Source organism: Nothoprocta perdicaria, unplaced genomic scaffold, assembly GCF_003342845.1.
Source record: "Nothoprocta perdicaria isolate Ctin4 unplaced genomic scaffold, notPer1 scaffold_133, whole genome shotgun sequence".
NCBI classification, from domain to species: domain Eukaryota; kingdom Metazoa; phylum Chordata; class Aves; order Tinamiformes; family Tinamidae; genus Nothoprocta; species Nothoprocta perdicaria.
Genome location: NW_020454461.1, coordinates 829,328 through 857,309, shown reverse-complemented (window position 1 = coordinate 857,309; position 27,982 = coordinate 829,328). Strand labels below are relative to the sequence as shown.

Genomic DNA, 27,982 nt, shown 5'->3' with positions numbered 1-27,982 from the left:
GGCGGCAGCGGCGGCGGCCACGGCAGCAGCGACAGCAGCGACGACAGCAGCAGCAGCAACAGCGAGAGCAGCGGGGGGCCGGGCCGCGAGCCGACCCAACCCGAGCCGACCCGCGCGCTGACCCGTCCCGGCGGTGAGTGCGCGGCCGGCGGCTCCGCGGCCGCGGAGCGGCTCTGCCCAGCGGGTCGGCGCTACGGCAGCGGCGTAAAACTTGGGTGGTTCCCGTTTCTCTTTTTTTTTTTATCTATTTTTTTCCCGTTTTCTAGCAAGAGGAAGGCGGCGTTTTGGCCTGTCTTTAAAGCCCGTCCGGGCGGGAGGCGCTCGGCGCGCGCTGTGCTCCCCGCCGCCCGGGGCTGCCGCCCGCGGCCCCCTTGGGGCTCGCCCCGCAGCGGGGCTGCCCCGGGCCGGGGGCTGGGGGTCCCCGCCGCCCCACGGAGGCGCCGCCGGGCCCCTGCCGCAGCGGGGGCGGGTTTGGGGGCGAGCGCCGCGGCCCGCGGCCGCCTCGGCGCTCGGGCGGACGGGGAGGCCGCCGCGCTGTGTCCGCGGGTGCCGGCGTGTGCGGGGAGCGGGCGCGGGGCCCCGTGTGGGGCGCCCTGAAGCGTCTCGGGAGGCGCGGCCCGGGCAGGCGGCTCTTAGCCGGCGGCTTCAGCCGAAACGGGGCTTAAACATCTGTGAGGGCTCCGAGACGCCAGGTCAAGGCGCGCGCTCGCGTTCCCCTGAGATCTGCAAAACCTAGTTCCTGTTTTTCTTATTTTCCCTCCTTTTTTTTTTTCTTTATTTGGTTTGTTTAGCTCTATGTAGTTAAGTGTGCAACTGTCTTTGAGGATTTATTCAAAAGCTAATTTTATTCCCGCTTGCTGGAAAAGTTGTGTATCGCTGCTGACACATTCAGCTGCTGTGCGTTCCTCCCAGCTGTAGAGTCAGGCCAGTAGTTGTTTCCTTTGCTCGCTGCGAGGGAAACAAGCGAACATGCCTCTTTATCGTTATCAGTTGCATGCCTTGCAGCGGTGTTTCAGAATAGCTCAGCACCATCTGCATGTAGACAAATGTCTCCTCCCGGGTGTAGCTGCACAGCCTAAGCCAGCTGTATATTCTGTGTCCATTTGCATTCGTGCAAATAGCTGAAATATTCACTGCAAGGTTGGAAAAGATTTTTTTTTAACAAATTGCAGTGAGCTGATAATTATTACAGTGGATTGCAAATATTGGGAAATTGATTTGTGATGTCCGAAGACTTGCGTGATCCCATGATTTCTTTTCATCACCTTTCTCTCCTCTTTCCTGTTCCTCCTCCCCTTCCCTTTTGTGTTTTCTTGCAGGTAGATCTTGAGTTCTTCTTGATTTGCTAGTGCTCAGCCTCCTCATGCCTCCGTCTCCTTTAGACGACAGGGTAGTAGTGGCACTTTCAAGGCCAGTGAGACCTCAGGATCTCAACCTTTGTTTAGACTCCAGCTATCTTGAATCTGTCTCTGCTGCCAGCGAGAGCCACTCCAGTCTGCTCGGCACTGCTGTTGTGTCCCTCAAGACTGCCAATCTCACGTATATGCCCTCATCCAACGGCTCTGCACGCTCCCTGAGTTGTGGATGCAGCAGTGCCAGCTGTTGCACTGTGGCAACGTACGACAAGGACACTCAGGCCCAGACTCAAGCGAGCACCAGCAGCGCCCACGCCGGAGCCTCCACCACCTGTCCCGCCAACCAGATGGTCAACAGCAATGAGAACACCGGCAGCCTGAGCCCGCTGGGGGGAGTGGGGAGCCCGGTCTCGGGCACAGCCAAGCAGCTCGCGAGCATAAAGATAATATACCCCAATGATCTGGCAAAGAAGATGACCAAATGCAGCAAGAGCCACCAACAGAGCCAAGGGCCAGTCATCATTGACTGCAGGCCTTTCATGGAGTATAATAAGAGCCATATTCAAGGGGCTGTCCACATTAACTGTTCCGACAAGATCAGCCGCAGGAGGCTCCAGCAGGGCAAGATCACTGTCTTGGACTTGATCTCCTGTCGAGAAGGCAAGGACTCGTTCAAGAGGATCTTCTCCAAAGAAATCATAGTTTATGATGAGAATACCAATGAGCCAAGCAGAGTGATGCCTTCCCAGCCACTCCACATAGTGCTAGAGTCCCTCAAGCGAGAAGGCAAGGAACCCCTGGTCCTAAAAGGTAATCCCCATGTAGTCTCATGCTTTGCTTTGCTGTGCATCTCTTCAACCTGAAGCCRGGCTTAAAGCAGAGCTTTCAATGGGGCTGTTTATTTCTAGGAGACGTGCCTGGGGTCGTGGTTGGCAAAGCAAACACACGCAAACAGCATGGAGCTGGTAGCAGGGTTCAGAGGGATGTTGCCTTGTTTCTGACCATTGTCCTCGAGTGGTGAAGGATGGGAATTGGGAGAGGGAGGAAACACGCTTCCTAGTGTCTGTCTGTACAGACAAAGAATTTCCCCAAGTGTTTGCTCTAAGTATTTATAGCCCAAGGGGCATAGGTCCAGGAGGGTGTACTTCTTTTCCCCAGGCCCTTTTAGATCATCGTACTGACCTTTATTTAGCAGCCTAGGGCTGAATTATTTTTGTCCATGTAAAACTGAACTCATAGGTGTTGGAGATAGGCAAGAGGAGGGTAAAAGCAGCAAGGAGGAAAGACAAGGCAAGCCAACTGGTGTATGGCATTGCATCATGGACTGGTCCTGCGTGTTATGAGGACGAGTCAGTGAAATGGAGCAGTCGTGCCTTATTCTGGTGTAGCAGATTCAGAGTGTGGATGGTTGCTGATATTTTTGCCAAAAAGTGATCTGAAAACATTGTATGTAGGTGTATTCTTGAATAAGTATGTGTTTAGATATAATTTTCCTTTAAAAGCCACCAACTTTGTGTTGCTTGATCTCTCTCTTAATGTTTAGGGGAATATGAGCCCTATCACTTAGGGGAGTCCTTTYGTGAGCAGCATCCAAGGACATTTCCCTCTTTCATTTTATTCTGTAGCTCCTATTTATAACGGTGCTGCACTTTAGATTAAATCTCTTATCCCTGGGGTTTTAAGCCATTCCAGTGCACAGTCGATAGATATTGGTGATGGTACTGAGAAATTCAGAAGAATCTGTTGTTTAACTCATTGCATGTATTTAATTCACCTTTTTTTTTCCTTTAGAAGTTGCTTGTTTCAGCCTACAAAATATGGCAGCAGACTTCSCTGCTCTGATAACTCCTAAAAGAGTCTGAATGAAATAGAGAAAATAGGCTGAATTATGGGTCCTTTGAGATCCTTCCTCTGAGTATGTCTGAGTCCTGTGGAAGCTTAAAACTGCACTGGGCTTCCTTGTGCGGGTAAAGCATAGCAAGTGAATAGTTATGGTGCTTTAGCACTTGCTACTGGYTCCCAGTATGCCTGTATTGGATCTTTTAGGTCGTGATGGTGCCCTTAAGCTGTACAAAAGGGAGAAGATTTTCTTGGTAAAGTTTCTACTGTAGCTCAATGTTTSTGGTGATAAAGGCGTTCTCTTTAAGCCCTTGTAACTGGATATGTGGTTTGTAAGCTGTAGTCTGTAACTATTTCTAATCTCCTAGAAGTGGGATGCTGAAMGTATTTTTCTCGTTTGTATTTCTCTGAAAACATCTTCCGAAACTCCCGTTGAAGTTGAAGGCAGTAGCTCAGTGAGAGCGGTGCAGCGCTGGGCTCCTGCTGGGCCTGGGGCTGGTGGTGGGCAGCCCCCACGGGCGTCTCGTGTCTTGTAGACAGTTTCTTCTCCCACCTCCCAGTGCCCATCGTGGTTCCTTGGTTTAACTGGGTGCTTCTGGTGTTACTTGGACAGTTTTTGTTTCATGTGATAGAGAAATGCTCACATCCATCTCGAAGAGCTGCTGAGTGGAGTTCCTCTCCCCGAACCACTTCTGCCAACAGAGTTGAAGCTGTGCTAGAAGACAAAGGAATCCAGTCCTTTGCTTTTTGGATGCGGTAACTGGCTGGGCCAGAGCCAACCTTGTCCGAGGAAGCAGGCAGTGAGGGGAGAAGATATGAGACCATTCCCATTTTCACCTGAACTCCTCTCCTGTCTTTGAATTTGGGCCGAACAGAGTTAAACATACGGTAAAAGCAGCATTGCAGCAGCCTCTCCCTCAGTTCCTGAGCCCSGGGAGTGGTGCTAGAAGTGCTCGTTATTTAGTTTCACTTGTCAGGTAGGATTTTTCCATCATGCTTCAATAGCGCTGGAGCTGATGTGGGATCTGTATGTGTGTGTACACGTCTGGTTTCGGGGATTGCAGTAAAGCTGGGCATAGCTTAGGAGCCCTCCTTGCTTTTTTTATTTTGAGCCATTTCTCTTGCTCGCTGCAGTCCAGTCCTAATTTATTGCCGGCCCATCTGATCCTCTGTTTTATGTTTGTAAACACTGGTTGCTAGCCTTGCGGGCCAAGTTTATGTCCCCCTGATGCGGTGCCACGTTCTCCATGTTTGGTGCTGCCTGTCAGCCCGGCGGGCCTGTTGCTGTTTTCGTGGTGCGGTGTCACGTTGTGGGGGGAATCTGATCGGGAACCCGAGGGCCCGCGGGCTTGGGTTACAGCTCTCACTTGCGGTCCCTCGGGGTGCCCGCCTGGCCCCGTGTGCATTTAGGTTGAGATGCCGGAGTCCTCAGGCAGAGTAAAAATTGTGTGCTGTTTTCAAACGCTGGACTGATCTATAGATAAATATATATATATAGAGGGCGCGTTATCAGGCTCAAGTTGCAAAGAAGGGCCCTGGTTTATTTTTAATGTGAGCAGCAGGCTCGTACAAGCTAACACTCCGAAAAGAGAGTATCGAGCGCTTTACGTCCGTGTTGTTTTAGAGAGCATTTAAACAATTACTCTGTATCTCTTGTATATTTACTGCTTCCTTTAATATGGACAGTTTGGTCATAAATGTAAGCTTTGCATGTTCATGTAAGCCTGTTGGAAGCAAAGGTTTGCAGTGTTTCTTAGTCCAGAAAGTGCAGTAACGTTTACGAAACACTGAAGTCCCATTTTTATGAGAGAGAAAAAAAGGGTTCTTTACTSTTAACGCTGGCCTTAAAAGCTGTCRTGTCTATGGCTGCTGTTCAGTCTGCTCATACATGAGATATGAAAAGTTATTTTTCTCCTCCTTTCTCCCCCCGCACCCCCAAGACATCTTCACAACAGATGCTGCTAATGCACAGCTATTGAAACCTGCCGGCCTCCCTCCTTGTGAATGTGTTTTTCCAGCTTTGTGAAGGGAAGGAAGAAAAAATAGGGACAAGATCCCACCTCCTGCTCTGCTTGAGGCCGATGCCAAAGCTCCTGCTAAAGGCAGCAGTGGGAGAACTTCCTAAGGTGGCTCCTGTGGGCTCGCAGCCCTGGGCCTGGCTGCCGTGACCCACCAAACCCAACGGCGAGGCAGGGTGAAAYTGTCCCTTGAGCACTAGTGTGTTCCTGTCTTACTGGAAGGATTTGCCTTCCCTTATCGTATAGCTCATAGTGAAAACTGCCTTGAGTTTTGCTTTTTCTTTTTTGGTGTGCGCGTGTGTGTGTGTGTGTGCGCGCTTTAGTTTGCTACTGGGGCCTAAAAATAGGAAATTCATTTGCATTCAGATAAAAAGTATTATTTCACCAGGAATGAAATGTTTAGGTTTAGAGGTAAGCCCCTTTTCCAAGACAAATTAGATCTACAAATGAAGCGAAAATCAAAAATTGAAACATCTGTGTCAAAACACTTCAACAGCTTTTGAAACAAGAAAAGTTGCCTTTGTCTTCGCAGACAGTGTCTAGTAGTGTTATTTTATTCTTGCCCATGCTCCTCTGCCTTAGAGCCCCAGCAGAAGCCTTAAAAAGCTTCTCTATTTGATGACAACAGAGGAAAATTGATTTCAARAACAAAGTAGGAAAACTTCAATCTGCCCAAGGTAAAACAGTTGCTGGAGTGGGGCAGGGGAGGAACTGACCTGTGACAATCAAGCATGTTTTTTTTGTTGTTGTTGTTATTATTTTTGTTTCTTTTTCTTAGTGTAAGGAGCTCRTTTACACTCTGGCTTTGTGTTTTCCCATTGCTCATCTAGCAGGAAAGCAAATGAAGCGCCTAGCTCTCATTATAGAGGGGAGTATAAAACCTGCCAGCAAACCACTTTATGCTTGCTGCCATGGTCTAAGAATAACTGCAGATCTCTTACCTCATTGAAGCAGCATATCAGCAAAGTTAAAACAACTGCAGAGGGACCAAGGGACTTGTAAAAGACGTAAGTACCCGTGTTACATTGTGCCATGTTAATACAAAGCGTTATGATTGACGGCCTTTGGAGAACCTGGCCTGGTCATATTCTCTTGCACAGGCTTGTAGGCTTCCCCAGTGACCGTGCTGCTTGAAATCCTAATTGAATTACACTGCATAGGTGTAACCGAGAGCAGAACTTGACACGACGGTCAATGAAAGGTCAACAAAACGTGCCTGGCATTTATTTCCATCGGAGATCTCAAAGGATGTTGAATAAATGTAAGGTCAGAATAGTAATAGGGAAATGTTTTTAAGTGTTAAGTAGTGCAYGTTTAAAATTCAGCAAGTTTAAAACTGAAGTGTGTTCTGCCTAGGCTACAGGAGAGGTCTGGCCCCATTGGTTGCTCAGGAAAAACTTCTTCTGGCTATTTCTGTTAGGAGTGAGATTTCACTTTTACTGTTTCTCTTCTCCTATCTTTCTCCCCTGGAGGAATTGTGGCATTAATGTGTATGTGTACCCTGTAAGTCTGTTCGTAGGTATACGCGGTGTATGAACTTGGGCAGTGATGTTTGCTAAACCAGAAGCTCTTGTGTAGTTTAGAAGAGTGTTTCTGCGCTGATTTCCTTCCAGGTTCCTCTGCACTGTGCCTACCCTTCCATAATGGACAGAGCATTTCCTCTTAGATGATGGTGCGCTGGCATGTGTCAGTGCTGCCTTCTTTGACCTTTTTTTTTGACCGTTTTTTTTTTTTTTGCTTTCTTTTCTTATACCATCCTTGAGCGGGGGAGGAAAACAAAGGCAATGCCTTGAAAAGAGGGGGAGAAGGAAGGAAAAAGGATGTGTTTGTTTTCCTCTTTCATCTGTCRAGCTTCTCAGACCCTTGGAAATCAAACTGAGAATTATGAAGTAAATAGTTTTTTAAGTCAATATCTCTAATGTTAGTGGAAAAAAAAATCTGTCTCCAGCTCTCTAAGCCCYGGGGGTATCCCCTGCAATGTTCCTGGTGGCAAAATTTGAGTTATGAAAAGCCTAATGTGCTGCCTTCCTGCCTTGTGGAACATGTGACAGTATCTGCTAGTGAAATCCCTGTTTCCTGATATTTCTGTCTTTTTTTTTTTTAAGTTGAATGTGACCTGTTTGAGAGTTGGAATTAAAAATCTAGCTGTTTTTGAGTGGTATCTGAATATTAACAAATACAGGGACTTGTTTTTAGTGCATACACATGTTTCCCTCCGCCCCTACCATCAAAAGGTTTTGGAGGTTTTTTTTTATTATACCTATGAACAGAAAATTCTAATAAAGTCACTTGAAGTGGAGGATCAACTGCCTATCTATAGGCTGTGAYGCCTTCTCTATTAAAAGCCATAACAAACAATATGAATAAGGAAAACAGTTTTATTGATGCAAGAAACTGAGGAAATGCCATAAATAGCAGCCTGCATTTAGGCTTATTTGTGCCTTGTGTGTTTACCACCCAACCATGGGAGAAACATTTCTCAAATATTCATCAGGGCCTGCAGGGCTGCAGAAGGCATTGTGCTTTGCTAAATAGATCATGTTAAACTATAAAGATGATCTAATGCTTTGTCCCTTTGTGCAAAAGTTGTYTTGGCACCTTGGCCTTGCGGACAAATCTCTGGTGGGACTGAGGAACCAGAAATCACAAGGCTGACCCTGGTTATCATGAGCCCTTGTTTGCATGGAGCGCTTCCACAGGGTACTTACCCGCCTTGGTCTGCAGGGTTTAAGTGTCTCTGTACTATGAAAGTGTGTGGGGTTTGTTTGGTTTTCTTTTTTTAGGAGGCTGGAATATGAGGGGGGTGGAATCAGAGGTTCTCTTTAGCACAAAGGTGCTTGGCAAGCCAAGGCTTGAAGAAAAATGCCAGATATCATGGCTTTTACTCTTCCATTCCTCCCCTAGAAATTTGAAGAGCTGTCAGCATTCTGTTGGATAAAGATTCCTTTTGTGGCATCACATTTGTTAGCTTCAACTTGGTCTAGCCAGCGTTGCAGGTAGTTGCCCTTCTACCTCTGAGCTCTGCTTTTGGTGCAGTGAACGTGTTTATCGTGGCTCTAGTGGTTGAGCTCGCATTTATCAGGGCCGCAGGATTAGGCCAGACCAGAGAATTAGCTAAGAGCACTGGCTGTGCAGAGAACGGGAAGCTGCCATGGAAAGTACGTACGAAGGGGCGCTGTTTTCAGTATGTTGCAGCGCGGTTATTTCTGCGGCTGGGAGGTCCTGGGGTGCTTGCACTCTGCTTGGTGCTTTGTGGCTGGGTTGGCACTTCTTGCACCAGTAGCTTGGGTAGCAAAGCTGTGGGGATTTTCTTAATGCCTTGTGACTTTCTAGTACTGTAAATGCTTTGCTTAAGTTAAGCTTTGGTTAAGCCAGACTTGCGGTTGGGATCTTCTCAGACCGCTGGCGATGGTTTGGTGCATCCTCCCCCTGCTTTGAAGGCTCTCAGTTCCCTGGTAGCACGTGTCGCTTCAGATGTTCTGGATCTGGAGAGCATAGGTTTGGGCCTTGAAGGAGAAGGGTGGGTGTGGGAAGCGCAGTGCGCGAGAGGAGCCATGTGGCTAAAAGGGATAAATGGGAAGCTCTGGCCAAGGCCTTGCCATGGCAATTTCTGTGACTAAGCATGCACAATAAGCTTGCTGTGAAGTCTTGTCCAAGTCATTTAAATCTGCTGGGTTTTCTTTTTTTTCTCACCCCCTGCTTCCCCCCGCCTTTTGCAACACTAAGCTAATTTCTCTTCTCATGGTTAGTATTGGATGTAATTGACCCAGAATCATTCAAAGTCGCAGCCGTGTCCTGGAACAACACCTCTGCCTGTTGCCAAAAGCAGGAGAGCGACGTGCAGGTACCTTCTTCCACTCCTCCCCAACCGTGCATCCTTGTTAAAGTAATAACTGTAGAACCTCACTTGCATTTAGGATATTTAGTTGTTTGAAATAGGTCTCATGCTTTTCCCTCTGCTTTGGTGATCAGATTATAGTCTTTCTAARGACTGTGGCTATAGACTTTTGAAAGACTAAATGTCTTGGACAGAGCACAGCTTCATTATCTCTTGCTGCTTGTGGAGACTCATTCTCTGGAGGTCTTCAAGACCCACCTGGATGCCACCGTGTGCTACGTGCTCCCGGTGTCCCTGCTGGAGCAGAAGGTTGGACTAGGTGCTCTMTAGAGGTCCCTTCCAATCTCAGCCWCTCTGTGATCCCCCAAACAAAACATCATAGCTCCCATCARTGTCTGCAGAGAGAGGCAAGGCAATAAGCCTCCAGGAAGTGGTTGGAAGTTCGCCGCTCTACTAGCTGAGGACCAGTTGCCACCTAGTGCATTTTCCTGAAGGTAGTAATACTTAAAATCCTGCTGCTTAGGGCAGTGCAAGGCTGGTCCATCTGTCCGACCCCCGTGCTTTGCTGGCTGCGTCCAGCTCATGCCTTTGCCCTGGGCTGTCCCCAGGRCAGGGGTCTGATGTTAGCACTGCCGGGGTGACTTTGAATCTGTCAGCATCTGCTGCCGAGGAGACACGAGTGCCTCCCAGTACCTGGGCAGGGTGAGGGGAATCACTGCTCCCACAGGTATGCTACAGAGCTGCTGCTTTGTACTAATGCATCCTTCTGTTTCCAGAATAATGGCTTGAAAGAGGAAACTAAAGGTGTGTCGGGGGAGGAAAGTGAATAAATCTCTAGGAGGTCTGAGTTAATTCTTGAATAATTCACTGAAACAGTGAAGAACTGGTTTTGATTAAAGATAATAATAAGAAAAAGTGTCACCAAATATCTCCACATGCATGTGAAGCAACATAMATATTTTACAATAACTTTGGATAACTTGTGACTTCTGTCATATTAGTTAATTTAGCTGTCTGTTTATTGTGCCAAACCATGATATAAAACCTTACCTTCCTTAGACAACTGGCCAATAATGTTATAAAACAAAAGCTGTTGTTAAAGCAACTGATGTATATTGTGTTGGTGATGGACAGTTTCTTTCGAAGGATATGGCTAGAGAGATCTTCCTTGCATCAAAGAAATTCCATGACAGTTATTTAATTCCATATTCAGTGCCAGCATGTATGATTTTTTTTCTTGATTCTAGAGTATGAGACGTAAACTTGGTCAGCTTTTCAGGTCGTTTCCTTGCTTCTTTGGCCATTAGGATCATCTTCCCTTCCTTCTGTATGACCGAAGAGGAGGTGCAGCATGGGAGGGTGAGGATGCACATTTGAGATGTCAGAAGAAGCTGGTTTAGAGCCATGGTCTTTCTGAGCCTCCTGGTGATGGACAGGGCAAAATGCACCTGTGARCTTGCAGCTGTTGCCGTTGTGCCAGCTGCAGGCGTGTGTGTGATTCATGCAGCCCAACAGCTTGGCTTGCGGCTGGCTACTTGTTCTRTCTAGGAATGCCTGGAAAAGGTCCGAGGCGGGAAGCTTGCATTCCCGGGTGTGCTGCTGTGCTGTGGCTTTCGCTTCCCGCCTGTGGTCTCGTTCTGGGCTGGCGTTAGGGCAGGTGGTGAAGGTGAGCGGTGACCCTGCTGGAATGACCCCACTGGAGTCACGCGGCTGGGCCACTGGTGGCCAGCGCAGTGCTGCGGCCTGGCCCGGGTAGGGAGCTGCAGGCCGCCGCCTCTCCGACTGGAACATCTGCCACCGTGGCAGGGAATATTCTGCTGCACAAACTGTGGCTAGGCAGATTGGAAATGGACTACTCTACTGAAAGATTCCCTTATCTCAAGCTGCTTAGTACTGCTCCTGTGCTCAGGCCTCCTGAGCTTGAGGTGAGACTGAATTGGGAGTGAGGAGCTCCTTCCCACCAAAAAGAAATTGTCATCTCCTAAGTTGCCTCCGCTACAGCAGCGCAACAATAAATGTATATCCCTCCAGTGACTTGGATTTCCTTCACTGAGCTTTCCTTGTGTGCATGTCCTATAAAGTGAGCAGAGTGCTTCTCCTGAAGGCTGGGGCAGAGGAGTGGTTTGAAAGAGGTCGGGAAGGTGCATGTGGTCCTCGCCACTGTGGTTATCCTCAGCCTGCATTGGTCAACAGCTCTGAGGTATATGTGATTCAAATGGCCTTGATGGCTGGTCCTGATTTTTACACGACAAGATGAGAGAGGGCATGTGCTTAGCTAGTAACTAGTTTAGTCAACCAATAGTTGACTGCCTTTATTCTTGACCATAAAAAGTGGTATTAGATTATACCAAGAAGGTGTCTTTTATTTTATGAGGTTTTTTTTTTCCACATGCTTTGAGATACTTTACTGAAGAGTGATAAATGAGAGCCAGATATTTTTACCTTCTWGCCAAAAGGATAGAAACTCCTCACTTTAAGGAGAGGTTTAGGTCCAGTAAACATGAATGGAATTTGCCCTAGCAGTGCTGTGGTATAGCAGCACTCTGTTTCTTTTTCATGGCCATGCTATATGTTGCCTATGGCRTTTCTGATACAGAGCAGCAGCAGTKTGAACTGAAAAAGAGCCTTCACTCTCAGAAGGAACAACTTGTATTGCTCTTTCATTAGAATGAAACTGTCTTGAAATGGTCCTTGGAAGGGTGAATTGAATAAATAAATGGATGAACCATGCATTTGCACATGACATGCAAGTGTCAGTATTTTCAAAAACTTGCAAATTAAAATGTCCACTCCTATGCATCCAGGACTGCAGACTTCTGATATGGCCCCTGGATCCATARTGTACTAAACCAGTTTGTGATCACGCCAGCTGCTCGTTGTCTGCAGGTGAAGCTGGAGGGCAAATGGCCAAGTGGTTTGGGGATGCCTACACTGATGAGTGAGCAAAGGAGGTGATTGGTAATAGGGTTAAAAAGACTTTTGGGGGCAAGTCTGATCTGCCCTACACTGTCTCTGAAAGCAGACTTATAAAGCTCTTTGTGGTATCTTTATTGCATTAAAACAGTTTCTCTTCCYTCTCCCTTTGCTTCCCCTCCCTCTTTTATACATAGCTTTAACATTTCTTCATGACCTTTTGTTAATATGATTTCCAGTGGGAGCATTTCACAGTAGAAGTATGTGTTCCTTCAGGGCTTACACTGACATTTCCAGTGATTATTTAATTGGCCTTCATGTTAGCTTAAATCCCCATGGGAAAGCATGCTTCTGCTATGAGAAGTTGTAATGTGTAATTTTCACTTTCTGCTTTAAATGCTYGCTCTCCAGGGAGCGTAAGGGCAATTGTCAACTGTTGCTGCAAGATCACAGAGTAGTGTGATTGGGACATGGGTTTTCTTTCCTTGTCCCCAGTTACATATATATTACTTAATCCTTTAACCAAAAGTAAGAACACACCCTCTCTTCTTTCACCCTCCTGACTACTCCCTAGGAATAACTCCATATTTTGAAGGATGCTCCCATGTAACTGGTTCCTGTGAGTGCTTTTTCTCTCAAATGGAGAGGCTCTGCTCACTCAACATAAGGGGGATTTCCACTTGCAAAAATACAGTGATTTTTCTCAAACCAACTTTGAGAACAATAGTTCAGAAATATCAACAGCAGCTCCTAGAAGAGTTAAGTAGTCCATAAGCATTAAGAGCCTCTTCTGGAAAAGCTGGTGAACAATGCGTGGGAGAGGGGTACATATTGGAACATGAATAGAGTTACTTAGGCAGACTGACCCCAAAACTTAGGATCTGAGGCAAATCCAAGTTAAAGACCAAAAGAGAGAAAACAAAACAAACGGAAGAAATTCCAAAATATGTCCTCAGTGACAGGTAAAAGTCTACTATTTTCTTTGTTCCTAATCAGAACTAATTTGCATGGTCTTGTGCTCCTTGTTCTGGGTTTCACCTCTCAGTGCAAGATAGTGCTGTAATGAACCAAGTCATGCGCTGAGATGTGGGAGGCATAATGGGTGAAAATGTGATTGCAAGGGTGGTAGGAAAATTGGAGGGAGAAAGGGCAGCACGGAGGAGTGTCTGGAGGAAATGAGAGGAGGGAGAGGAGCTGGGCAGAGCCCGTGTCCCCAGCGCAGTCCAGGAAAGGTGCCTTTGSTGCCCTCTCCCTCACCTGCAGTGTGTGTGGGCAAGAGGACCTAGTTGTGTCTGTGATGTCCTTCAGGAACGTGGGTTGCACTGACATTTCCATCAAAGTGCAAAATAAAAGCGGTTAGGGCAGGAGATTGCAAGAGGCCAGCAAGAGAGGAAGTGCTGTGGCAAGAGGTGGAAGCAGCACCGAGATGAATTTAGAAATAGCATAAAAAATGTGTGTTTGTGTGTGTGCGTGTTGATGTTGAGGAGAAATTTAACGGGGAAATTTAACCAAACCTTTTTTTTTTTTTTTTTTTTTCTTTAATCCGGTGTCAGTCTCTTGACTTTTAAAGGGACCTCAAAGCAATAAGTCAGGGATGTGCTTGTAACACCTTTAGGCCAGAATTTGCATACAAACCAACCTCTCTGGTTAGTTCCCACATGGAAAAAAACTGACCTTGCAAGTTCTGTGGAATGCACAGTTTTGCTTTTTTGAAGTGCTGTTGATAGCTTGATTAGAGGGGGGCGAGTAGATTAGATTGAGTATATCAAGGTGGAAGCTGTTCTTTGTGAGCTGTGTTTWMTTTTWMTTTTTTTTTTTTTTTTAAAGCTTTATCTTCTGTGGCAAAGCTGATACTGAAAGCTGTGTGGGTGATGAGGGGGAAGGAAACCCTGCAGTGGGTTGTTTGAACCTGTTGCAAACTGTGGCAGATGAGAAATATTCAAGAGCAGAAAGCAAGACCTGTTTCACTTGTTAGCTGCAACAGTAGTAGTCGCTTGTGGACCTCCTCCCTATTCCAAAATCTGTGTAGGGCTTTGAGGCAAATGTAATCCAGGAAAAGATACTTACACTGTAAAGGACGGTGAATGAGGTAAAAGTTTCTGCTCTGGGGAACCGAATGAAGTTGCAGTTACGGATTTTCCCTTCTGTTACAGCAGAAATTGTAATGTATAAAACACTCTCAGTATCACTGTGTTCTCCTTGTATTGCAGAAGGATGGGTTTCCCCTGGCTGTGAACCTGACCTCATTTTGGTCTTCCTCCATTCTTTTTTCTTCTTTTTTTTTTCTTGTRAAGAAAATAATACAATTCCATTGAAATCCAAAGGCATGTTTGCAGTTCTGCCTAGGCAAGTGTGGTCTGAATGTTCCTCACTCTCTTTGACAGAAGCAAGTTGCCCTTCTCATCTCTTGCTCCCTGAGACATGGGCCAGCTCTACACTGTTGTAAACTATGGAGCAGCACTTGAGATTTTTACAGCAGCGAGGGCAAGTCATGGGCAGTCCGGTCACTGACCTCTTGAACAGCTGTGGTAAAGGGGAAAAAATATCTTTGAGAGCATAAACACTTTCAAACTGATGTGTTTCAACTAGCCCCATTGCTTTGGAAGATACATGGGAAGCGTGATCCTTTCCAGCCCACTGCACTGCTTGGGCAAGGAAGGTGGTGATGTCCAGCGAAGAAAGGGGCTATTCCTGAAGCACAGGGAAATTCTGTATCTTCAGTGCTTCAGAGTGAGTGGAGAAKGATCCGCGAGACGCAGTGTGGATGCTCTTTGCTATGGTTGAATGGTGTCAGCAACAGCGGTGATAAGGTGCAATGGCTAGATCTTCAGTTACAAGATTATTTTRGCTTTCACATACCAGCTCCCACTAATGCTTTTGATATCTTGTAAACTACCCCTGTTCAAGTTGGAAGTAATGGAAGGCTGAGGAAGGGCCGGAGGAGAAACGCAGAGAAAGGTGTTTTCCATCTGATTTTACTTTTTCTTTCATTCCTGCTTACTGGTGATGGTGGAGACAAGATGGATGGATCTCTGGTTTGGTTATGGCCATGTGTTATAAGATCTTGTATCTACTGTGTGTGAATAGCTTTGCCCTTTGTCTGGCTCCTGTTCTCTTTAAATTCCCTCATTTGTGTGATTTATTTATTTATTTATTAAGGGTTTTTTTTTTTTTTTCTTTTAGTTAGTTATTTTTCCTTTAGGGTTGCAAACTCCATCCTCCACCAGTGGCTGTCAGTTTGCTGAAAAGGGGATCTGTGACTTGGGGCTTAACAGTTTGGTTCCACTGCTTTCTCTGGCTTGGTATATCAAATCCTTGGGCTCAGGGGGTGGCTCTGCCTGGCAGGCTGGAGTGGAGTCAGTCTTTCAAGCCAAAGAATGCATTAGCACTTGTTTAGAAAAATTTTCTTTGAGTGGCCAACCCATGGGGCTCTGAGGATTGTGCTTCCTTCAAGATTGGAAGCTTCCAAGAGCATTGCTCATATGGTTGTAAATAAAGAATGAGTTAAAAGACCAGGAATTTCTGTAGTAACCATTTGTTGGAGGGTGATTCAGTTGTAGAACTTAATGCCTTCATTGGCAAGGTTACTGATTTCAATGCCAGTCATGTTAACAAAGATAGGGAGAGGAGCTGGGAAATTGCTCAGTGGAAGAAAAAAATGAGAGATGATTCTAGGAGACCAAAAAACATGACTGATCCGTCTGTTGGGAGAATGCAGTGTTTTCCACAGATACTGTCAAGTGGAGTTAAGGTCATACCTGCACTATCAAGGCTGCTATCTGTGCGTGGCTTTGTTGCTTAGAGGTATCTGCAGGAATCTGTTGGTTAGAGGTGACCTGGATGGTGGCTGTGGGATCAGGCAGCACCGAGGGTGGATTCGGCCTCAAATGGCMAAATTCTGCTCTATCCTGTGAAGCTCCTTTCCCTTAGGGGAGGGAAGCTTTGGTGGATCTGCACCGACGCCGGAGCATACTTTAGCAGCAGGAACCACGTACCTTGGAGCACCACGGYGCTCCCGTTACCCTCGCTGTTACACTCCCGTTACACTCCCAGCGCCCTGGGGACTCGGGTGACAGAAGCGGTTATGTGCAGAGACGCCCGGGCGGCCCTGGCCGCCTCCGAGCGGTGTTGGGAAGGCCGCCGCCGGGAAGGCAGCACCCCTCACGGGGGCGGCGCGTGTGTGGGGCTGCGGCCTGCGCCCCAGGGCCCAAGATAAGGACGCGCTCACCAAGATAAGCGCCACTTCTGCCAGTGCCTGGGCGAGATACGTAACAGCATGACCCAGATTGGCTTATGTTGCTCTTAGCCAGCGCCACTAGCGAGAGCAGCCCCCTGTGCCTGCGGCCTCAGCATGGGGCTCAGCCTCACGATGCTGCCCCGCAGCAGGACCCGGGGTCACCACTGAGAGCGCGGCACGTCCTCTCCATGACAGGAACCCGCCCCGGCTGGCGCCGTGCGTGCGTGCGGGGCCGCAGCGGGAAGGGGAGGCCGAGGCTGGCGCGGAGCAYGGCGGTACCTGGCCCCCAGTGTCCCGCTGCTATTTTTACGCGCTGAAGTTGCGCTCGCTTAACCTTGAGGCATCCTGCTCTCTGAATCAACTTGACACAAAGTCATCTGTTCATTAATAACACAGAAGCAGTTTAATTGTTGTCTTAGTGGAAAAATACATGAGACTGTCATCAGCTGTTGCTTCTGGCAGTGTTTTTCTGCAGTAATGTAAATAAATGAGGTCATGCATTTAAAGGAACAGGCTGTACTTGCACAAATGCAAAGCGTCATCTTAAACAGATATGTACTGATTGTTTAAATATCTTCTCCTTCCTGTTCTTCTTGTGCCTGAAAAGCTGGTTACTTAAGCCATAGCGCTTCAACTTTAAGCATAGCTGAACTTTGCTATAGGAGCTGGATTTGCTGTGCAGATACTGAGCATGCTGAGACATTGTCCAAGAACCTGGGCTTGTTCCTTGCCTACTAATGTTTTTATTAGCACAACCCGTGTGCTGCTGAAGTCTCAYGGAACTCCCCCGTGCGAGCTGAGCAATTTGAGTGGAAGTTGCAGACAGAATATGTCTACTGCTGCTCCACAGCATTTTGGGCTTTCTACTTTCCCATTGCCTTTATTTTTCTACATGGCTTTGTAGTATTGTAATCAAGGATGAGCAAATCCAGAAGTCCATCTGAATAGCTCTGAAAGCTATATAAAAGGTTTGTTTGTCTCCAGGGATCACATGTTCCATCTAAATGTGGATCCCACATCTGCAGTTTGTCATGTATAATAATGTTCCTGTTTGTTACAGGAACACCCAGTACCTGCCACTCTCTGAAAAGAAAGTGTATATGGCCACATGAATGAGGTAATGCAAAGGTAGAATAGACACTGCTTGATGGAAGGGGTATTTTGGTGAGGGTCTGTGCACAGCGTTTTCCTGTCATGGGAGTAGGGAACTTGAAAAAAAAAATGTGGCGAGACCAAACAAACAAAAAAGAGCACAGGTAACCTGCTCCCTTTACAGTGGAGTAAGTACCTACTTTCAGGCAGGAAACGCTGCAAATGAAGAGAACGTAGCATAACATACCATAAACACCTATTCTAGCTTCTGTGGTCACCATGCTGTAGAACAGCAGTAATGTTTGAAAGAGATATGACAGAAGGCATGGTAGAGGAAAGCAGTTATCACCATGTTCTGCCTTTTTGGTTTTTTTGCCTTTCCTTTAAGGAAAACAAACATATGTGTTTATTTTTAAGATACTTGTTCCAGTTGTGTGGTCATGGCTCCTTGTAAAAGCTGACTGGTGTTTCTTTCTGCCATATCTTTCGTGTCTGTTTTACATCATGTTAACTTTTTTTCCCTCCCCTATGCCAAATGACAAACGCCATTTTTGGCATTGCTCTTATGCAAGCACCAGAGCTGCTCTGGCTCCTGTGCAGCTGCTCACCTGGCCTCATGGTGTGAGCCCGTTGTTCCTGGGTGGCTTTGGAGCTCAGAAATCTGTGTGCAGCTGCTGCCTCAGCGCTGCTCGGCAGGGGTTTTTGAGAAACATTAAGATGTTTATGGGCAGATGGCTGCAAAGAGCTTGAACAAACAACTCTGAATAGCTGGAGTGTGTGGTGCTGACTTAAAACTTCCTAAAAGTTTTGACATGTCGAACAATCAAAAGTCTGTTGTCGCTTACTAACTGTTCTGGCAAGATAGTGTGGTGGAATATGTCATGCAGCTTCTGTAGCGATAATTGTAAAAATCTCTGGCTCTTCGCATCAGTGACTAACAGGAGTGCTCTGGCTTCTGATGTTTCACTAGATAGCAGGCCAGGCTGTTGGACATGAAGCATCCTGCTTCCTCAATTCCATGTTCCTATGGAAAAATATATTGGGTTTTCTGGCATAGCAGGTATCCTTTCCTGACTTCTTTGGGGTTTGGGTAGTTGCAGGCCCTYTGGAAAGCTGCCTAGCATGCTTTTTGAAGCAGAGCGTGCACAAAAAGAACACTTGACTTGTTCTCAGTATCAATGCATATAGGTGTATCAAACTGGGTGAAGTTGCTCTACCACACATAGGTAATTAAAGCTAAAGGGCATATTTAAAGCTAGAAGAGACTGGTTACAAACCCTGCGTTCTGTAAAGGGAACTGTTGGCATATTGTTTTCTGTTGGTATGTTGCACCTTGAAGTCTGAGCCATCTCATTGGAGATGACTACCCAGCTGGGTTTGGGCTGCACATCTATAGCCTAAATTGCACTACCATGTATGATTTTTTTTTCCTGATTTCTGATGGATATATTGCTTACCTGCTCAGACTGCCTGTATAGGATGAATCTTTTGTGTATATTGCAAATAGCAACTGAATTGCASCTTACTTTTTGTATTGGTAAGAAGCTCTTTTCAGATTGTGCTTCTCACTCATAATCTCTCCCTGTTATTGCTGACTCTAACACCTCCTTTTTGTGCCAGGTTTTGGGAGACTCGAACAGCTTTGGTGACACACAACAGGTTCTGTTATGGCCACAASTGACCTGTTTTTTTTCTCTTTCTTTCTTATTTTAAATCCACCACTCTAGCTTTTTTGTACTCTGAAATTTCTGTGCATAGCAGGGATATAGACAGGTACTTGTCCTCACTGAGTTTCATGAATGAAATCTTAGGCCAGACTTGCTATAGGTAAGTATCAGCCTTTTCTCTGTGTATTGCCTCTTCTTTTCACCTCCTTTCCTCCACTGCATGAAGACTTTAAAAAATAAAACAGCAGCTACCTGTCAAAGAAATGTAGACAGATCTGAATTAGTGTGTGAGGTGTATATATATGTACATACTGATAGAATATTCATCCCTTTTCAATTCTGTGCCCCTTTCTCACTGGTCATAAAGAATTCCACTTTTTGGAAGGTATTCTTTTAAACATATGACAAACCTGAGTACTACATACATGAGCTTTATTGAAATAACATGAATGCCATGTAAATCAACAAAGGGTTCTTTGTGCTAAGCATGAGCTAAGTGCTTGTGGGGTAGTTGCATTTTGTTTTGAACCGTGCTCAGAACTTTGCAGCACTTTTGCAGCACAGAACCRAGCTAAAGTCTTAGCTGTTGGTTTCAGGATTAATCATTTCTGTGTGACCACTTCTTGCTRCATCTTTTCCAGTCACCTGTGTTCCTGCCCACTGCTTCCTTTTTCATGTGTCTGAACTAGTTTAGCTTAATTCTCTACCTAATACTGCATAGCTTCAGGAATTAATGCTCTGAGAATTGGTTGGACTGACATTAGGAAAGGGTGACCTTTTTACTGACAGACATCAGGAAAGAAATGGATGAGGCTATTRCGTATTTTTTTAGCTTCTACACAGTACCGAAGTGGTATTCGGGCATTTTCTACATTCTGTATTTTGGATACCCTTCCCATTCTTTGGCCTGGCAAGCCTACTGGAGTGATGAGGTGTGGAAATGTGCATAGATAGAGAGGAAGGAGCTTTCTCCAGACCTTCCAACTCTGTCTTATCTTACAAGACTGCTGGGCAAGCAGGAAGTGTCTGCCACACCCCAAGAATATGGATATTTGAGGGATGAAGCAATAGGGTCCTATGGCAAGAGGACTGAAAAACAGTGAAGAGCAAGCACTAAGGCTGAAGTGACTATGACTAAGCTTCTTACTCCTTACAAGTATTTTGGGGAATCTGAACAAGCTCTGGTTATTATTTAAACAGAAGTGTTTAGGGAGAATGGATTTCTTCACTGTAAAAAAAAACAGGATAAATGTTGAATCAGGGCTGAGAAGACTAGAATGTGCATTAGGGTTTGGCCCTCAGCCCAAACTCGAGGCTGGGGCTGTTGGTTTTAATGAGACTTTAGACATGTTCAGTGTAGGGGCTGTGGTCACATTTGTTTTCTTGAGCTTCCTAAGAAGATCAGGTCAACGTCAGATGATACAGTTGTTGGACAAGCTCAGACTCTTGGTCCTACCTCTTGCTCACCTGTTATATTAAGTTTCTCAGTTGAGATCTTTAAGGTAGCTGTTTGCTCCTTGTCCTGTAAAATGCAGAACCAGCTGAAGATAACATGATTTTGAAGCAGAGGARAGATTCCACATGTTGTGAATATTCTCAGATTTTTGAAAAGGTGAATTAACAGCATGTGAAGAACTGAAGTCTAAACCTGAAGGGGTGGAGGGGAAGACAGGCACAGGTATTAGAAGAGGAGATCAGGACTTCTAGTGCTTAGGGCTAAAATGGCAGGCCCTGTTTGGCTTGTCCTCAAAGTACTAAAGCTCCATAGGTGCCCCTACTGACTGAAGCTTTTGTAGCTCTACAATACATGCATCCTTGTGTGTACTTGAAAGTGCTCTGCTCTTGACAAGACCGAGTCCTATGTGTTTAGCTTGTGCATCCTTTTTTGTGGCGTGCACTTCTACCCCACAGGAATGGTGGGTGGTTTTAATGCTGTCTGGGAGAAGAGGACTTGAATCCCCTCAGTAGTGGGGAGGTAACTGAGTCACGGTGAGTGTTCAAGGATGTGAAAATACGTAAAAGGAAGCATTAATGCTGTAAGTTGAGCCTTGAAAGGAAAGGTGTGAAAATCTGTCATTAGCAGAAGGACCCAGGCCTGTGAACTACAAGTGCCTGGAGCCAGRACCAAGGCCTAGCCTTCTGATTCTTCCTGATTCTTGATTTTTCTGTTGAATCAGAATGATTCTAATCCTTCTAAGTAGACCTGATTCTAATTGTATAGATGGTCTGTGTGTTTGCAGGCTTTAGTTAAAYGTCTGTCTTCTCAAAGTCCTGACTGCTTGTGGTCTGCACAGGGACGTCTCATGCCCAGCAAGTCCTGTGTAGAGTCCTGAGATGGCCCTGGGTGGTTTCCACGCTACAGGACAAGCACTTAGACACCTGGTCTTGTGGTACTTGAGACATCGGCATTGTATTAAAAAAAAAAAAAAAAGGCAGAATGGTAATATTCAGCATTTATTTTGGCTAGTGTAGCTCCTTATAGTATCTTAAGTGTGGTTCACCCTCCCCTTCTCCCCCCCCGCCCCCACTCCTGGACTTTTTGTCTTTCATTAAACTAAGGGCAGTCGAATCTGAATGCTTGGGCTGTCTCGGTGGGGTGCGTTGCTCCAAGTACCCCGGGAAAACACAGGCCGACTCCTACGAGGGCGCCGGGGCATTTCTTCTCTCCACCTTTTTCTTCCGAAGGAGGCGAAGGCGAAGGCCGAGCCACCTGTCAGCATTACATCATTKGCTCCCAGGAACGCACTTGTACCAAGGGCCTTAAACAAAGTGGTTCTTCTTGTATTGTTTGCGCTCAAAGCGCTGATGTCATGCCAGCTGATGTCATTGTGTGCTTTGTGTGGTCGCCATGGAAACCGGGCAGGTGGGGAGCCTGGCGCTGATGTAATCSCCGAAGGAGGTGTAGAAAGGGCGGCTGCTTTTCTTTCTGGCTCCATGGAGCCACCCTCCTCAAAAAAAMCCAAGAAATGCCGCTTTACAAAGGAAAGCCCAACAGCATAGCTTATAATAGAGCCAAGGAAAATGCTGAGCCACAAATTTCCCTTCCCTTCCCCCTTAGATCCATTTCCCGATTCATACTAATGCCCTAAAGATAACTTTTGCTAGATATTTTCAGGCAGCTGGGGTAGGAGGAAGGGGGCAGAAGGAAGAGGGCAGCTTGGCACATGTTAAGCAAGCACCTCGGTCGCTGTTAACGCTCTGAGGAGCCCTTGCTCTGCYGCAAGGACACGTACTGTTCTCTGGGTGAGGGAAATGCACCTCCCTGCTCTGACCTTTGCCTGTCAGAGCTGCCGTGCTCTGCAGGCGCCTCGCAGCCTGCCCTCAGGCAAGTACATGGGCAGTGGCTGTGAGCAGGTAAAGGGAAAAGGCCAATTTCAGCTGCCTCACTGTTGTGCTTTGGTACTCCTAGATGCTGTGCTTATGGCTCGGGCATGTTTTGCCTTGGATAAATGCCTTTTTTCCTTTCACCTCCTCCCACAGACCTGTGTGAGGCGGCCCCAATGTGCCAATGTTGCGCAGAGATGTCTGTCTCAGCGAGCGTGGTGGTGCTGGGACAATACAGCTACTAAGTCACACTACCACTCCTGTCAGCATTAGCCACCATGATGATGTGGGGGGGGACAGCAGCGCTGGGTCCGGTCCTGCCTGCTGCRGAGTCGATTCGCGCGCTGGGTTCAGCTGAGCGAAGGCAGGTCAGGAGCACTGAGCCAGGGCTGTGCCTGCCTTGGTGTGTCTAACCGCACTGTCTGCTTGGTCTCTCTTCGCAGGCGGCCTCAGCAGTTTCAAGCAGAACCACGAAAACCTCTGCGACAACTCCCTGCAGCTGCAGGAGTGCCCCGAGGGGGGAGGCRGCGGCGCGGCCGCCGTGCCCCCCMCACTACCTCAGTCCATCCCCACCACGCCAGACATCGAGAACGCCGAGCTCACCCCCATCCTGCCCTTCCTCTTCCTTGGGAATGAACATGATGCTCAGGACTTGGAGAAAATGCAGAGGTTGAACATAGGCTATGTCATCAACGTGACCACCCACCTGCCCTTGTATCATTACGAGAAAGGCATATTCAACTACAAGCGACTCCCAGCCACTGACAGCAACAAGCAAAATCTCAGGCAGTACTTTGAAGAGGCTTTTGAATTCATTGGTAATTATCCTTGTCTAAAAATGCTTGTTTTTACCTGTTWTAAGAATCTTGTATTAATTTTGTGCTTCGCTAACTACTCCGAAGGCCGTGTAAGGCCTTATTTACTTTTGTTGGTATTGTTACTAATGCTGGGTCCCTAGTTTCTGTTGGTTTTCACTTCATGGCATCTGCTGTTTAAGTAGCTTAGAGGTTTGATTTTATCCACTGATAGTGATGCTTAATTCCACTTCTTCAAATTTAAGAGCCCCCACAAAACTGAGATTTCTTTTTCTCCTCTTCCTAATTACTTTATATTTTTTGTATCACAGTAGCTTTTAGTCATTTTTTTCCCAAGTAACTGTCTCTAACAAAGACTGAGCCTCTCCTAACTTTATTTCAAGAGAAAAGTATTGAAGTTTTGAAAGTCTTAGAGTAAAATAAATGGAGGTGGTAACTTCAGTGTGTGTTGAGGAGTGGCCAGTAAAGGAAACTTTTGTTTTGGGGATGTTGCTGAAGAACTAATCCAGCAGTTAACCCCATGTTGCTCCTAACCTTGCAAAGATCCACACAGTATGCTCCTCAGCCAAGTTTAGCAGTGTGCACTTCTATTCTGAAGCCAGGCTGCCTCTTTCAACAGGTCTCGTAATCTACTTTCACCTTCAGTGAGAGCATCCATTACTAACACTGAAAACTCTTGAGGTCCTTCCTTTGTGCCTGCCTGTACCTTTGTGGGCACAGCTTCCTGCAATGCGTGCATAGAGCTCAGCCTTCTGCAGTGCCCTAGATCATCATGCATGTCCTTAGTTTTCTGGAGAAAACAACAAAAAAAAAGCCTGGGTTGTGGGAAGGGAGGACTGTCCAGTGGTCATGGAAAATCCAGGAGGCCATCTGGTGTTGCCTTCTGCAGGACCTGCAAGAGCCTCTGCTCCAAGGTAGACTGTTCTTCGGCACTGTCTGGTCCTGCTGTATCTTGGCTGATGAGGTGGTGGAAGGAGGGTCAGTGCACTAACGTACGAGCTGCTTGTTCATCCTCACTAAAACGTAGTAACTACAGAGGACTCCTTACCGTGGAGTTCAGCTGAAAGGGTGCCACGTTAAAACTTGACTCTTACTGTAAAGAAGTCTTCTAGGAAGAGCCTTTGGGTTGAACATCCTGCTTCTACAGGGCAGAGTATTGGCGGGTCTCTTCCCAGGACCAAATTTTTCCTGGGTTTCCTAGCCCAACCTCAGTTCTTCCAGTAGTGTTGCCAGGTTGCCAAGAGAAAGCTGTCCTGGTATTCGTTTACCTGCTTGGTGGTGTGCAGCAATTCATCAAGTGAAAGCAGCTCTGCCCTTGTCACATGTATATGTGCACAGACACGCTGCCTGCCCCATGCTTACTCAGTGAGTTACTCCACATCATTCCTCTGAAGACAGGGAGAAAAGGTTTTCTTCTTGGAAAGAAAAGCTGGGTAAGGAAATCCAGTAAAACTGGATTTCTAACTAAAACTAAACTTAAAAAAAAAAAATCAGATTTCTAATTCAGTAAGAAAGGGAGATGGAGCAGGCAAAGCCTGCATTTAAAAAAATAAATATAAAGCTCCACTAACATCTTTTGGGGTGGTAGAAGAGGGAAGATTTCCTATCCGTGGTGTCTGTAAGATTAGAACTCTTGAAACTGTGCAAAGAAGGCACAGTTCTCACTCACAGTTGTGAAGCTTATAGCTTAGCCAMGGGCAGAGGAAATAGCCTTGCTCTGAAAGGGTTTGCTAGGTGTCTGAAAACTATTTTACCTTCATTATTATAATTGGAGCCTGAGGGTAAGGTCGTTTTTAATAAATATTTTTTTTTAATTGCACAGCACATTTAGCCATTTGGGAAAGTAATGAGCCAAAACTTTTCTTCCTTAGTGTAAGCTTCACGTTGCATTTGAGGAGGTATAGAAATGTTTCAACAGCCTGTGATTCTACATCTGCTTATATTTATTAAAATAAAAAAAATCCTAAAAATAAAGTCAGTTCATTTTTAAATAAGTAAAATCACTGAAAACTCTCTGAGAAGATGTATCAGGAAAAAATATAGAACTTCAACTTCCTTAAATCTAATGGGCAAAAATAKCAGGAGGAAAGTTGGATTTATTTATGCTTTTATAACACAGGTTAAACTCCTTTGTCCCCTCTTTTTGGCTACCCTCAGCTTAACTGAAACATCATGGCACCCTGAAAAGATACGCCTTACTTTTGCTCTGGCTTGATTTCACACAGAATCTTGCAAACTAAATCCATGCTTCACCTGCAGAATAGAACAGAAGAAATCTATCAAAATTCTGCATCTTAGACRTTTTATCTCCCATTTTAAAAACAAAGTGTGGGAGATAAAGATAACATCATAGTGAACCATAATCTATTCCTTGTATCCTGCCAACATCCTATTCCAGGAGTTGTCTTCCCTAGCCTTGGTCTATGTTGTATGTAGGTGATCCATGTTTTTGTTGGGGGGAGAATGTATGTGTGCACACGTGTGCAGGGCTGTGTTGTGCCTCCCTGCCCCTTCCCCATCAGTCCTGCTGAGAACTTCTGGAGAGGCATCGTTCAGCCAAGCTTGATGCTGTCTGCAAATGACAGGGATGGCAAATACCCTTTTCACACTGCTGAAGTTGGAGGGGAAAAAAAAGGGGAGCTGAGAACAGGTAGAAACAACTTGATACACAGCAAGAAGTGAGGAGTTATTTGAAGTCTCTTGACAGGGCTGCTTAAATATTGCTAAAGATGTAAAAAGATAAAGCTCATTGTTTTGAAGAGAAGCTGTAGAAGAGTTCCCAGTGAAAACTCACTTCAAGATTAACTTAGTGAAAACCTTAAGTAATAGGGTTTTGAAATAAAACTGTTTTTTTTTAGGAAAATACCTGTTTTGGAAAAGGGGGTGAAGCTCCTTGCAAGATAGGGGAAGTGAAGATGCCAAAGTAACACAGCCAGGTTGTGGCAGAGGTGAAAATAGATTCCAGGGTGCCTACTTCTTTATCATAAGCTTTCACCTGCGAAATAAATATGCTCATGTGCACTGCCAGGGAAGTGTGGCTCCGTCTCTGAGTGTATAGTTGATCTAATAAAGAGGTGAAAGGAAACCTGATGATTTTCAGTGTTATTATGTCCTGTGTGTTTCACATTGAACAACTATGAAATCCTTAGGGATTATTAAAAAACAACAACAAAAAAGAAGCAAAATAGAAAAAAAAAGGATTTTTCACTGTCTTGTCTTCTGTTACTTCTAGTTTCATTGAGATTTTCTAATTTGCAAGCTGGCAAAAATGTTACTTTTTTCTTTTTTTCTCCTTTCCAGAGGAAGCTCACCAGTGTGGAAAAGGTCTCCTAATTCACTGCCAGGCTGGTGTGTCCCGATCTGCCACCATAGTTATAGCCTACTTAATGAAGCACACGCGCATGACCATGACGGATGCCTATAAATTTGTAAAAGGCAAACGACCAATCATTTCTCCTAATCTTAACTTTATGGGGCAGTTACTGGAGTTTGAAGAAGATCTAAATAATGGCGTTACACCACGAATTCTCACACCAAAGTTGATTGGCGTAGAAACTGTAGTGTGACCGGGAAGCTACCAGGAGGTGGTTAATGAAGGGATTAACGTATTCTTCACCTGATGTAGGGCAGTGAATGGGTGGGTTGTGGGTTTTTCTTTTTAGGTTTTGGGGGGAGTTGGGGGCAAAAATTTTGTGAATAAAACATTTTTTTTTTCTGTAAGGAAAGGATTTTAGAAGAGATCCAAGCCCTCTGCAGTGTTTGATATGCTGTTGTGATTTCCTTCCTAGGAACTGACAAAGCAGAGAGGCTTTGGAAGCAAAAGCAGTACTTTTAAAAATCCAAACAAGAAGAAGAAATACTGAGCTTTTCCCCCCTCCTCCAGTTACCTGTAGAGTTTATGGCTAAGTAGTCTGTGCAGGTTCATAGACTGAAGAAATCTAAGTTGAAGACAAAACATAAACAGCCAAAACAGAGAATACTCCCCGAAATAAAAGGGCCTTCATTCTGCCAAGGCTTTGCTAGAGGTAACTTAGCGAAATGCTAACTGATGCAAAGGAGATCAGAGCAGCTTAAAAAGTCTGCAAGGCACTTTTCATACTCCTGAGTCAAACTAAAGAAGAAGAAAAAAGTTTATTTAGCSTGTTTCATGTTCCAGTTCTATTTTTCTATTTTGGGGTGTAAGGTTTTAACAGTAAGGGATTTTGATCATTCTATGCCATATGCCTTCACTGGCTTCTTGTGCAATAATAATTTGGAGTTTGTTTTGAGTGTTGAAACCAATTAGAGTTGGCTGTCCACTAATAATAAGATAATAATTCTTAAAGCCTAATAATGCGAGGGCAGCCAACTAGGTTCAGAAAGGATAAATAAAAACAATTACTTTGTTCCTTTTTATGATTTTGATCCTGGTTACAGTGCCATAAACCTTGTTACATATGTATATCAGAATGTACAAAGATCCAGAACGAGCAAAGTTTATTTAAGAATATTTTTCGCACAAAATATTGGTGTGTTTCAGTTGTCTATGTAAAAAAAAAAATTGATTATAAAAACAAAAAACCTTTTGGAAAATGTGTGTCCTTTTATTTCTTTATTAGTTTTTTATTTGCTTTCAATGGGATGGGTTTTAGGTTTTTTTCTTCTTTTTCTTTTTTTTCTTCAGTGTGTATTTGCCTTTGACAAAACTGATAACTCCTGTTTGACATCTCCTCTTCAGTGTTTCTGTTCTGTTTTCTGTGTCTTCTGCTGTACTCCTACATCCTTTATTTTCTGTAACCATCATTTTCTCTCCTCAGAGTGCATCAAACTTGGAGCTATACTTCTGAATTAGTACTCTTGGCAAGGGCTTTGGGGGATAGATCTGGTATTTCTTCAGCTCAATAG

At 45.5% G+C, this 27,982-nt stretch overlaps 1 protein-coding gene across 1 annotated transcript; it reads left to right on the top strand.

Moving 5' to 3' along the window:
- Window positions 1-47: 47 nt before the first annotated feature.
- DUSP10 (dual specificity phosphatase 10) lies at window positions 48-27,446 on the top strand. The gene is made up of 4 exons (XM_026033808.1): window positions 48-133; window positions 1,320-2,165; window positions 22,727-23,101; window positions 26,399-27,446. Exons 2-4 carry the CDS (start codon window positions 1,364-1,366, stop codon window positions 26,662-26,664), a joined length of 1,443 nt encoding a protein of 480 aa, XP_025889593.1. The 5' UTR covers window positions 48-133; window positions 1,320-1,363; the 3' UTR covers window positions 26,665-27,446.
- Window positions 27,447-27,982: the final 536 nt, after the last annotated feature.